This window comes from Syngnathus acus, chromosome 13 (genome assembly GCF_901709675.1).
Source record: "Syngnathus acus chromosome 13, fSynAcu1.2, whole genome shotgun sequence".
Taxonomy (NCBI): Eukaryota; Metazoa; Chordata; class Actinopteri; order Syngnathiformes; family Syngnathidae; genus Syngnathus; species Syngnathus acus.
The window spans coordinates 15,455,717-15,467,611 of record NC_051098.1 but is presented as its reverse complement, the minus strand read 5'-3'; the positions used below and the strand labels follow the sequence as shown (position 1 = coordinate 15,467,611).

Below are 11,895 nucleotides of genomic sequence, written 5' to 3'. Positions count from 1 at the left end.
GGAAATCTAAAGCAAGTCATTGGTAAATGTTGTGAAACATTAGTTTCAAATCTCACGCTATTATTAGGACTTTGGAATTGTGATTTCTCAATTCAGGTGTTTTAGTTTATTGCAGTTTTGTTTTTTTGATGATGTAAGCTCCAAATGAGTCCCGGTCGCAACACACTTTCTATTTACCGCAACACATACCATTTATGTAAAGTACAGGCACAAATTTCCAATGTATTTGGGGAGTAATCACTTCCCTAAATCGCAGTTCTTGTAGAATGAAAGTGAAATTATAGGAGGATTCCTGGGTTACATGTTAAGTTTTTTTTTTTTTTTAAACAAGAAAAATATTTTCACTTCCTTATTTTTGGGAATAAAGGTTGGCGCCCATGAAGAACTGAAAAAATAGTCACGATGATAGCAGCAATATCTTTCCTTGGTAAGTGTCAACCGTGTGTGTGTGTGTGTGTGTGTGTGTGTGTGTGTGTGTGTGTGTGTGTGTGTGTGTGTGTGTGTGTGTGTGTGTGTGTGTGTGTGTGTGTGTGTGTGTGTGTGTGTGTGTGTGTGTGTGTGTGTGTGTGTGTGTGTGTGTGTGTGTGTGTGTGTGTGTGTGTGTGTGTGTGTGTGTGTGTGTGTGTGTGTGTGTGTGTGTGTGTGTGTGTGTGTGTGTGTGTGTGTGTGTGTGTGTGTGTGTGTGTGTGTGTGTGTGTGTGTGTGTGTGTGTGTGTGTGTGTGTGTGTGTGTGTGTGTGTGTGTGTGTGTGTGTGTGTGTGTGTGTGTGTGTGTGTGTGTGTGTGTGTGTGTGTGTGTGTGTGTGTGTGTGTGTGTGTGTGTGTGTGTGTGTGTGTGTGTGTGTGTGTGTGTGTGTGTGTGTGTGTGTGTGTGTGTGTGTGTGTGTGTGTGTGTGTGTGTGTGTGTGTGTGTGTGTGTGTGTGTGTGTGTGTGTGTGTGTGTGTGTGTGTGTGTGTGTGTGTGTGTGTGTGTGTGTGTGTGTGTGTGTGTTTACTAAGGCTTTTTTTGATAAAACAAAATGACCATGTATATTTGATTTAAAAAAAAATGACTGGTCTGTTTTCCACTATTCATCTCTTTTTTTTTTTTTTTTTTTTCTACAAAAAAAGCCGAACTATACATGGCCAGTTTTTAATAAAAAAAAAAAGCCTTAGTATACGTGGTCATTTTTTAATATGTATTTTTTTGATCTCATGCTCAAATGTATTTTCTATTTCAGTTCTTTCCACACTACCACAATTTGTAGTCACCGTGGGTAAGACACTTGAATTGTCGTTGAACATAATCGTGGTCATCGCAAATGTTTCACTTTTTCTTTTTCTTTTCTTCCTTCCTGTGTAGAGACATCCTACGGAGCCCTAGCAGAGTTGGTGTCAGGACATTCTCGGGTGTTCTTTGGTGAACATGTCCAGCTTAGATGCAGCATTCCTGACGGCAGCAAGTCGATATGGAATTATTTGTGGTTCAAGGGATCTGAGCAGCTTGAGCGCCACGCGGAAATATTGACTCTGCAAGGCTTCCGTAGCGACAGCGGCGCGTTTCAGTGCCAAGGAGTCAGGGACTCGGCTGTGGGAAACATTTATACCCAAAAAAGCCCACCTGTGGAAATAAATGTGGACGGTAAGACTAACCTGAAGGTATATTTTCATTTAATGTGATTCTTTGTTGTCTCAATTGTCTCCATCTTTTTCTGTGCTCTTCTTTTCAGGAGGTTGGGCCATCCTCCAGGTCCCGCAACATCCGGCCTTGGTCGGAGAGACCTTAAATATAACCTGTCGCGTCCGCGGCCACCCCCGAGATCAAGAGGTGGTTTTGTATAAAGATGGCGTGGAAGTCCTGAGGGAGAGTGGCTTCAATCCAAAATTGAGTTTGCCCCTTCTCAGCACGGAGGATCAAGGACTGTATACCTGCAGGGCGTCTTGGGATGACAACAGACGAACTCATTCAGTGATTTCAAATGATGTTCAAGTTAATGTCTCAGGTGAGTTCATGTGCTGCTTCTGTTAAGTCATGGGTCTTAACGGACACAGTATTTATTATACATCAATGTTCTGCTCTCTCTCAGAGGTTCTGACACAGCCTGTGCTCGAAGTGGTCACAGAAAACGTCCCGCTCTCGGCGGATAGGATGAAGCTCATTTGCCATGTCCAGTACAACGCCCGCCCTCCGGCGCCTCCCATTCACTACTTCTTCTACCTGGATGACAGCCGTTTGGGGACGGCTATGTCCGAGAACTTTGATTTGGTCAAACGGAAACCGGGTCTGTACAGATGCAAGGTCAAGGTACGCCAGCTTGGCCTGTCTAAGTGGAGTGAAGCCGAAGCGTTTGAAGAGTGATAAGGACATAAAAACGAGTTCTGTTGCTTTGAGATGAATCAAATGAATCACAAATGAATCAATGAATTAAATCACATGTACACATTTGGGAATTAAATGAATCACTTATCACAAATGAATCAATGAAATAACATGTCCACATTTGTGAATCAAATGAATCACTTATCACAAATGAATCAATGAAATAAATAACGTCCATATTTGTGAATCAAATGAATCACTTATCACAAATGAATCAATGAAATAAATCACTCTATGTACACATTTGTGTATGGCTTAAAATTATTTAAACAGCAACAGGAATTACACAATATTTAGTTTATAAAAAAAAAAAGGAATTTATTGAAAAGCAATACAAAATAGTACATAGATAAGAATGGCAATTCTCCATGAATTGTAACACTACGGCACATTTGAAGAGCGCTCATGAATATACAATTTGCCGCTAGTTCATCATTATGTCGAGTAAAGTAGGAATCCAGAGAAGATGCTGTCGTCCTCACTGCTGGCGTACACCCCGTTCCAGTCTCTGAGGGTCTCCATCCACACCTGATCCCCCACCGCCAAACGTAGCACAACCAGCGTAGACGCCTGGTCGATGTCCTGTCCGTACAGCGAGTCTCTCGTCCTGACCCGCCGCGAGCCGTTCACCACCAGCGTGGCGCGCAGGGGTTGATTGCGTACGGTGATGTGGAAGGAGAAGACGTACACGCCGGCGTGGACGCACACGAAGCTATTACTGGTGACGTTGAAGTGGTTCTCTTCGTTGTAGAAGATTTTGTCAAAGCGGATGGGGAAGCCGGATGGCGGGAAGGATCTTCTCGGGGAGATGCCGACGCTAAAGGCCGAGCGTTTCTGAGGAACGCCTGAACCCTTTGCCCCTTTGAAGCCCCGCATCCCCCGCTCCCCTCGCATTCCGTGGTAACCTCTATCCCCTTTTGGCCCCTGCACCCCTCGAACACCTTGCGGACCCTGTGCCCCTCTCACCCCAGGTTCTCCTTGTGCTCCAGGAGGTCCAGGATCCCCGCCTACGCCGACGGGACCCGGAGCACCGTGCTTGCCGTTGATCCCCGGAATTCCCATCGCACCCGGAATTCCCGGCGAGCCGGTGTCTCCACGATCACCTTTTGGCCCCCTCTCTCCAAATGTGCCACACTCCCCTTTATCACCCTTATCTCCTTTTGGACCAAGAATCAATCCAGGGGCTCCAGGTGGCCCTTCTTTGCCCGGTTCTCCTTTCTCACCAGCAATCCCATTCTGTCCAGGTTCACCTTTTTGCCCGTCATAGCCTTTAATGCCTTGCATGCCTATCTCACCTTTCACTCCTTTTAGGCCAACGTCACCTGCAGAGTAAAAAATCCAGCTCAGAAGTATGCAGCAGACACTTGTTTGGGACGGTCACACTTTGGTACCTTTCTGCCCTGGTTTTCCCGAAACTCCTGGGTATCCACTTGGGCCAATGTTTCCCCTTTCACCTTTGTCCCCTAGTAAACAGAATTTGTGAAAGAAGAAACATTGCAAAATGTACTAATGTATTCATAGCCGTTTCTGACGAATCTGAGAAAATATATGCTGAACATAAGGTTCCAAGAATTGACCCTTGAGGGACTCCATTTGTCATTAGTCTATTAATCAGATTCAAAACTTCCATAAGTCCATTCTTCCGAATAGGACCTGAACCATTTCAGGACTGTTTCGGGACTTTGTCTTATTCAATTTTCTAACCAACTAACCCAATTTTGTCATTCAAAATTTTAATTGGTCTGTGGGGCAATTATCATTGAGCACTATTAACTCTGCCTAGTAACAAGTAAAGTAAGCTGTTAGGGAATATAAAGAAACAATAAAAACAATTTTAGACACAGCATGAAACGCTAAAAAGATTTTAGAAATTGGAATGAAATACCTTTCTCTCCTTTAAACCCCTTGAGACCACTCGTTCCCGGTGGCCCAGGTGAGCCTGATGATCCGGTAAAGCCTCTTTCCCCCGGTGGCCCTAGATAGAACTCAAGTTTAAAAGGCAGAGGAAACTAGAAAACTATAAAAGGTAAGAGAAACATTTCATTACCTGTCAGGCCATTGTCTCCCTTTGGCCCTTGGGGTCCTCTCTCAGGAGGGCAGCACTCACAGAAGTTGAAGTAACACTCATTGTAATCCAGGGTGTAGTTATCAGGGCCTACACTGGGGTGCTCCATGTTCATCGTGTGGTCCTGAGGAAAATCCTGACTGGGGTAGGTGGGCAGTGGTTGGGGCTCGGCAGGGAGCAACTGAGAGAGGGGCTTCTTGGTATACTGCTGTTTGGGCTTGGGTGTGATCTTGGCTTCGCAGTAGAACATCGCAGTGAGTGTCACCATGACGATGGTGAGAAGAGTCCACTGACTGGAGATGAGCTTCATGGTTGAGTTGGATCTGAGAATGGATTAGAAGTATTGAAGGGTCTCTCAATTCAATTAACCATCACTATTTTTTTTTAACCAGCATCCAAAACGATAAGAATGAAAATCAACCAGGATACCAACAAATAAGTGCAATAGAAGAAAGACTCACCAAGTTATGCTTATAGTGGTATGGTCATTTATTCTCTGGACGGTGTCTTGCTGCTCCGGGTCCATCTGATCTCAGCAAGAAGAGAACAAGCCCACCAATGAAGCTGTCTGCTTGAAGAAAAAGGGGGAGGTCTGAAATCCAACGAGGGTAGAGGCCGGATCGGACCCGAGCTGAACCACTGTGCTGTGGCCTCATTCTTTGCGCAGAAAGGTGCTTTTGTGACACGGGATACGAGCAGCCGCCAGGAGCACTCCCCTCGTCGCGAGCTCGGAGAGGAGCAAAGGGCCTCGGTCGATGGGTCACCTGATACGGAAGGGCATTCTTCCAACCGCCGAGCAGCAAACATGCTCTTAAGGTGGGACAAAGCACAGCAAAGATGGTTGTGGGACAGAGGCCAGGCCACTAAAGCTCACAATGTTGTGTTGTGTGTGATCATTTATAAAATGTATATATATTACAACATGTTGTTATGGTTGACAAGTCATTTTCTGCCAGCAGCCCGATCTGAACGGTCCACTCGTTGCCAGCGAATGTTTGAACTGCGGATACGCTCGGCTTGGCAAAGACCCCACAAGCTCAGAGGGATCCATGACAGATGGGAAGGAAGGAAATGGAAATTTGGGGAAACAGAGAAGACTGATGGCAACAGTGCGTGTAAAAAGGAGATGATGGTTTACTTTTTTTTTTTTTTTAATAGCGCTCCTCTCATTCCAAGACCCAGCATGGGTGTGACGAACAAATACAACTTCCTTGCTACCCTGTGTATGGGCATTTTTGTCCTTTTTGCATTATTTTGGCATTGTTGTAATTTACCTCCGCGCCACTAGAGGGACTCATGCACTGTCATGCATTGTTGTAGGAAGGATATAAAACCCGCGGTAAACTTGAACATGGCGGAATCATGTTAATTGCCTCAAAACTACCAGTGTTTTTAAACTCGCCGTCTCCCTATTTTCGTCATTTCAAGTGCAAAGGCGCACATTTTAACACTCCCTTATCAGCCCCAGGAATTGACTGTATAGGGTTTAGTCAATTCAATCGGTCAAAAACGGCTTCATTTGGATTCATTTTGGATTATTGTTCGCGAAAATTCGATTGGAAATTCCAGGTGTGTGGAGGGCAAACCGTTTGGGGTTGCTGAAGACTGAAGAAAAGCCGAATACCAGCGTCATCACATCGGGAGAAACTCATCAGTGCTGGATTGAGGTATGTTTTTTTTTTAATGGCCATCGATGTGCACACATTCACCAAAACCCAATACATTGGTAAAAATTGTTCTGAAGAGTGAGAACCTCTTAACAGTGAGGCAGACATGTTAATCATAATCCTCCACGTCTCAAAGGTCAACATGTACAACACATAGGAACAAATGCATGTTTACATTACTGGGAGGAAATTATTAATCCAACAAAAGCTTTTTGATCCTTGATAAAACTGTATTTGCTCAAATGCCTCAAACCGAAACACTATGCCTCACAACACACACACACACACTGTTGTGCACCCCTGAGTGTATGTGTGTCCAAGGTGTGACAATATATTAATATTGATAGCCTTTCCGGGCTTTCCTGTTAAAGTGAGACTTGTCACATGTCCACAATGTCTGTGTAGTTGCCAAGAGTTCAACCCATTCTCACAGTTGTTACCAAAGGTCACGGGCAACAAGCGAACACAATACGTTGGTTCCTGCTATTTATACTTCCATATCATCTTAAAATGAAGCTATTAATTGCCCCCATCGTTTAATCGTTAAGGGGAGGCCAGATAAATTAATTCAAACTGTTACTTTTAGACAAAAGTACCTTCTCCAAGATTTGAAGACCTCATGGATTTACATCCATCTATATTGCTTCTGATATTTATGTCTTCCATTACAGCTTTGTCGGTAGAATTGAAATCATTCAGACATCATCACGTAGTGGAGTAGAAAGTGAATCCCTTGAGGCTTTAAATTCACCAACAGCAGCCAAAACCGGTTTAGTGACTTCCTCTGTTATTTTGTGAATCAACACTGTTGTGCCAGCAATCACATGTTAAAAAAAAAAAGCAAAGAAAGAAGACCGATAGTGAAAGCTGCCTAGTAACTACGCGTGAGACATACAATAGCAGTTTTGATTGTTTTTATTTTTGATTTGGTGATTGGGGTGAAAAAAAAAAAAGCACGTGAAGTTGTAGCAAACTGTACGGTGTTGTTTTATGGCCACAGGAGAACATAATAAATATTTAAAAATAAAACATTGTGGTAATTGACATTGTAACCAGCCAAGCATTTACCAGAGTGGTATAAGAATATAAATATAGAACTTTATATAAATAACATGTAATCAACAAGCGCATATGAAAAAGCAGAAAAATGCCATGACTGCTATGTCAGCTGGCTACAGCAGAGATTCGCAAATTGGGGTCAACAAAATATTTTGTGATGGATCGGTGCCCCTCGCCTCCTTCCTCCATCCCCCTAAACAACAACAAAAGTGATACAAAACCCAATTACGCTGAACCTACCTTAGCTTTGGGCCAATTCAAATATGATGTCATTTATGTGTAATCACATAAATATGACATTCAATTATTAATTTTCTGAACCACTTCCTTGTATGAAGTCAGGTTAATTATTGTTACATAATTCATCTACATGTGTTTCGCCACCGTTTATGTTTAAATATCCGTCGCTTGAAGGGTTACAATACTGCTATTTATTAGCTCGTCTATGGCGTTTTGTATTGTTTGTTAGCATTAAGCTAAGCTGACATTTTAAGGCAAAGCTATGTGGTTATTTTAAATAGATTTTCATTCCTGACTTTTTATCCTGACAAAACACATCTTAATTATTTTCTTTAATATGAAATAGCTTTAATGAAATAGATTTTTTTTTCTCAAAAAGAGTTTTAATTCATTTAGAGATGCACCTGGCATGGTAGTCATTTGCATTCGGCTCATAAGGGGGTCCGTGGAACCCAAAAAAATTGAGAACCACTGGTAGACTTACTATAGCGTGACGTGAAATTTGCTTTTCATGCAGGCCCTTTAAAATCTGCAGCATGTTCCAACAAAACATTTCTTTTGGGCCGAGTAAGCCGCAGATCATGCAAAGCCTGATCAAAGCAAAAACCAAACCCCACGCGTACAGTCCGAGGGCGCGCTAAATCAATATTTGCTGGTGCTCAGTGACGAGCACACCTTCCTAGCATACCGGCAGTTAAAACATCGGAGGGATGGAGGAAGACTTGCAGCAAGAATGTGAAAACATCCGTTGAGAATCAAATACCACACGAGGGGGTTTAAAATGAAACCTTGTGATATTCATCTTGATTGGCTCGGAGAACTGATTTGGGTTAAGGTAGAGGTGGGTTTTTGATTACCTTTGCTCGATAAATCCGATGAATAGTTTGTTCTGAGGGCTCCCCGCGTTAGTTCAGCTTCCCATTGCCGATGTCATGTCGCTCTTTACACACAAACTAAAGTGAATCAAGCAGTCGATTAATCGTTTGCACATAATCGAGTCCATTCTTAATCATGCGGCCCATCTTAGTTCATGAGGGTCATGGCGCTCTCCGGCTGGCCACCGCAGATGCCGGAGAAGAATTCCAGCGCCAGGCGCACGTGGATAGGCACAAAAACGTAGGAGGTGTAGATCACCATGGCGACGGCCGAGAACAGGACCGAGTTGAAAATGGACTTCTCCCAAGGCTCCAGCACGTAGATGCCGGTGATTAGAAGGTACTGGTAGTAGAGCCAGGCCAGGTACTCCCTCAGGTTCTTGAAGTTCATCCTGCAGGGTGGTGTGTGTTTGTGGATGTGAGTGTGTGTAAACGCTGATGGAATTATCCTCAAGCGAATAAAAGCAAGGAAATCATCACTTACCACTTAGAACTATTTTTTTTGTATCGATACATTCATACTGCTTATGCTATGGTTGCAGGGTGAGCTTGAGCTTTTATGTACAATACAGATCTACAATCAAATATAAATTACACACGTCAGAAAAATACTTTGCAATTTTATTGCCGCATAGTTTTATTGTCATGCAACATGAATAGAGTCGACAGCTCATGAATTGCGAGGGGGTGTGGCCATCAGGTGCGCGTATTCTAGAATTTACCACCAACTCGGGAAACCTATTTCAAAAATCTTAACTGTGTAGCCAAATAAATGTCCGTTTTAATACATTTGACTTTTTGAAATAAGTTTAAACCACAAATTTGGATTGTACCAAATTACAAATCCCCGCAATTAAATGCGATAATGATGTATCATAGGAAGCGCCAACCTCTCTAAAAGCCGCAAATGATCAAATCTACCTGCACTCACCTTGAAAACGGTGACGTGTCTGGGTAATGACGTCTTATTTATAAGCGCTAATCCGCGGCCCGTTTGTTGCTCCGCTTGCTGCGTTTGCGCGGTGCGGCAGAAAGGGGGGGGAAAAGCTGCCTCACCACTTTGTGTCGGGCCTATTTGGAGTAAGTTACACCACACCCACTGGCTGTGACTTTACCGCGGCAGCTGCTCACCTGGCTGACAGGTGAGCAGAATCACAAGCAAAAACAAAGAGTTTAGAATTACAGTCGTGTGTTTTACAGAGGTATTTGAACGCACCGCATCCTCCGCCATGAGCGGTGCTGAGGATGAAGATGCACGCGGTGAACTCTGCAGTTTATTGTAACCTCTCCTTGTTAAAAACTCGGTCCTGCGAAGTAACTAAGTAGAAATACTTTATTAGTGTGCTTACAGTTCAGTATTATTCTAAAACACAATAGGTACAATGTACTGTGCTGTGTATACATACTGATACGGCTTGGCTGGGAAAAGTCACGTCATTCGACAGCATTTTTGGTTGAGACGCCGTTCAACAGTGATTTCCAGGGGAGTTAAGAACTTTGCTAGGTAGGGGTTAGTTATTCGTTTTAAGCACTCAACTTATTTTTTGTTTTTTTGTTTTTCTTTTTTGTTTTGGATGTTCGAAATAAAGATATCAATCAATCGATCAAACTACAGCTCCCCCTTGTGTACACACATTATATTGTACCGTGACATTGTAAGTAGTTAAGTGTCGATAAACGGGCCACTTCTTCAAAACTGTAGTAAATGATTTTTAACATCTATTAAATCACACTGGTTAATGTGTGTTCACTTGCTAACTACTGCACAGTGAGCCGCAAGAAGACCGTTGGGAAACTTCACCTTCCCATCTGTACACTTTGCTGACCGTCTCAGTTCTTATCCTCGACAACAACATACATTATTGATATATAAACACAGGCAGCGCCACCACGGCCAAATGCTCAGGCACAGGTTCACAAAGGGTTCAAAATCTGGAAAGATAGCTCATCGGATCGGCAAATAACAGCAAAGCCGCGAACCTGCTGAATCAAGTGCGAGCACAAATTTAGCGTGAAAGGCTGATGGAGGTTACGAGGGCTGAGTTTGCACAAAGGCAAATATTGCAGGGAGAGGTGTGTGATGGCGAGTGTGTGTGTGTGTGTGGGGGGGGGAGTGCTGCACTTCTTTACGCTATTGTTAGAGGTGCCCCCGTCCCCACCCATGCAATTTTTTTTTTTTTTTAGCACGAGCACTCCCTTCTTCTTCCTCCAGTGTCAAACATTCCACTGGTTCATTCCTCCAGCGTTAGATCGGCATAATTCATTACTTCACACACTACGCGTATTAAATGAAAATATTCTAGATCAGGGGTGGGCAAACTTTTTGACTCGCAGGCCGAACTGGGTTCTAAATTTGGACCGGAGGGCCGAACCAGGAGCAGATGGACGTAGTGTTTGTGTGAAGTAATATAAGCGACCTGTAAAGGTCATTGCATAAAAGATTTTGGCCTTTAGTAGGTAGTAAAGCATGGATATTCCAAACAAGTTTTTTGAAAACAAATGCATTTATTAACAGCATTAAAAAAAAAAAATCACTAAAAAACTGCTATCAGTGATTCTCATAAAATACGACACTATTATTATGAATAACAGTCTCCATCACTTCAGTGCCTGCAGGTCAGATTAATGAAAAATGTTTATCTTATGAGATCACATCAAACTCTTAGGAGAGATCCGTTTACCTCGATCTGTGACGGGTTGATGTGGCTGAACGTCACGTCGCGTACGTCGAGCCAAATTGGCCACTCTTTTAACATTCGGCACTCACTTCTTTTCTTCGGGCCACTCATTTTAATGGAAGGATTCCAGGGGAAGGTTTGTGGGTGGCTTTAGCGTCAAACTGTATCTGAAAGCTCAGCGAGCGAATTACAAGAATGCTGTCGTCACAGCCCACGCTCTAAATTCGGGACTGATACAAATAGAGCGCGAGTGCGCCATGTCCGTACTACTGAGTACGTACGTACACGCACTTGTGAGTGTGCACCGAGCTTTCTGACACGGCTTCCGGTAGTAAATGCGCAGGCGAGCGGTTCCCCATCTACTGGGGAAACGCAGTCATTGCAGGCAAAATGACAAAAAAAAAAAAGTTTAATAATACAATTAATTCAGGGTTGGCGGGCCGGATTAAACGGTCCCGTGGGCCGGATGTGGCCCGCGGGCCGTAGTTTGCCCACCCCTGTTCTAGATCCTGCTATGATCGTGTTGCTCTTCTTCCGCCATCTTTGAGATAATGTCAGACATTTCACTTGTTCATTCCTCCGGCGTGAGATCACAATCAGTTGATTATACCTCACCCTTCATACACGCTACGTGTAATATATGAATAATTCTAAATCATGCTTATTGTAGTTGTGTCGTTAAGGCGCCAGTGTTAACTCAACGCTTAACTCAAATACTTCTATGTCTGGATTTTATTTGTCAAATTGAATCTTTTGTGTATATACGCATTTTAGTGGTAAAACCTGAAAGTACTGTACCGGCTCCATAAATGTATATATAACTCATCGCTCGTCCCATCTTTGCCTTTGATGCAACTGCGTCCTCTGGTGGACGTCTGAAGCAAGGCATCTCAAAATAATTTCCATAAGGATAAATATTTGTTCAAATATTCCTACTTATTCAAAATAGTGCA

General features: G+C 43.3%; 3 protein-coding genes across 3 annotated transcripts; 1 reads left to right on the top strand and 2 right to left on the bottom strand.

Moving 5' to 3' along the window:
* Nucleotides 1–259: 259 nt before the first annotated feature.
* LOC119132818 (high affinity immunoglobulin gamma Fc receptor I-like) lies at nt 260–2,601 on the top strand. The gene is made up of 5 exons (XM_037268309.1): nt 260–427; nt 1,220–1,255; nt 1,342–1,620; nt 1,709–1,981; nt 2,066–2,601. Exons 1-5 carry the CDS (start codon nt 403–405, stop codon nt 2,335–2,337), a joined length of 885 nt encoding a protein of 294 aa, XP_037124204.1. The 5' UTR covers nt 260–402; the 3' UTR covers nt 2,338–2,601.
* Nucleotides 2,602–2,702: 101 nt separating this feature from the next.
* otol1b (otolin 1b) lies at nt 2,703–5,210 on the bottom strand. Its single transcript, XM_037268306.1, has 5 exons — nt 4,885–5,210; nt 4,406–4,746; nt 4,244–4,333; nt 3,750–3,821; nt 2,703–3,680 (listed from the first exon to the last, which is right to left on the bottom strand). Exons 2-5 carry the CDS (start codon nt 4,731–4,733, stop codon nt 2,794–2,796), a joined length of 1,377 nt encoding a protein of 458 aa, XP_037124201.1. The 5' UTR covers nt 4,734–4,746; nt 4,885–5,210; the 3' UTR covers nt 2,703–2,793.
* Nucleotides 5,211–7,759: 2,549 nt separating this feature from the next.
* Nucleotides 7,760–9,368, bottom strand: sptssb (serine palmitoyltransferase, small subunit B). The gene is made up of 2 exons (XM_037268336.1): nt 9,196–9,368; nt 7,760–8,656 (listed from the first exon to the last, which is right to left on the bottom strand). The coding sequence occupies exon 2, from the start codon at nt 8,653–8,655 to the stop codon at nt 8,413–8,415; it is 243 nt and encodes an 80-aa protein (XP_037124231.1). The 5' UTR covers nt 8,656; nt 9,196–9,368; the 3' UTR covers nt 7,760–8,412.
* Nucleotides 9,369–11,895: the final 2,527 nt, after the last annotated feature.

What these genes read in the sequence shown, in the direction of transcription:
- otol1b (XM_037268306.1), bottom strand. Translation starts at nt 4,733, where the DNA reads ATGAAGCTCATCTCCAGTCAGTGGACTCTTCTCACCATCGTCATGGTG. An exon ending in GGGGTTTAAAGGAGAGAAAG is followed by an intron (nt 3,822 to 4,243) that starts GTATTTCATTCC and finishes TCTGTTTACTAG; the next exon opens with GGGACAAAGGTGAAAGGGGA. An exon ending in GGGAAAACCAGGGCAGAAAG is followed by an intron (nt 3,681 to 3,749) that starts GTACCAAAGTGT and finishes TTTACTCTGCAG; the next exon opens with GTGACGTTGGCCTAAAAGGA.
- LOC119132818 (XM_037268309.1), top strand. Translation starts at nt 403, where the DNA reads ATGATAGCAGCAATATCTTTCCTTG. An exon ending in ACAATTTGTAGTCACCGTGG is followed by an intron (nt 1,256 to 1,341) that starts GTAAGACACTTG and finishes CTTCCTGTGTAG; the next exon opens with AGACATCCTACGGAGCCCTA. An exon ending in TGTTCAAGTTAATGTCTCAG is followed by an intron (nt 1,982 to 2,065) that starts GTGAGTTCATGT and finishes GCTCTCTCTCAG; the next exon opens with AGGTTCTGACACAGCCTGTG.
- sptssb (XM_037268336.1), bottom strand. Translation starts at nt 8,655, where the DNA reads ATGAACTTCAAGAACCTGAGGGAGTACCTGGCCTGGCTCTACTACCAG.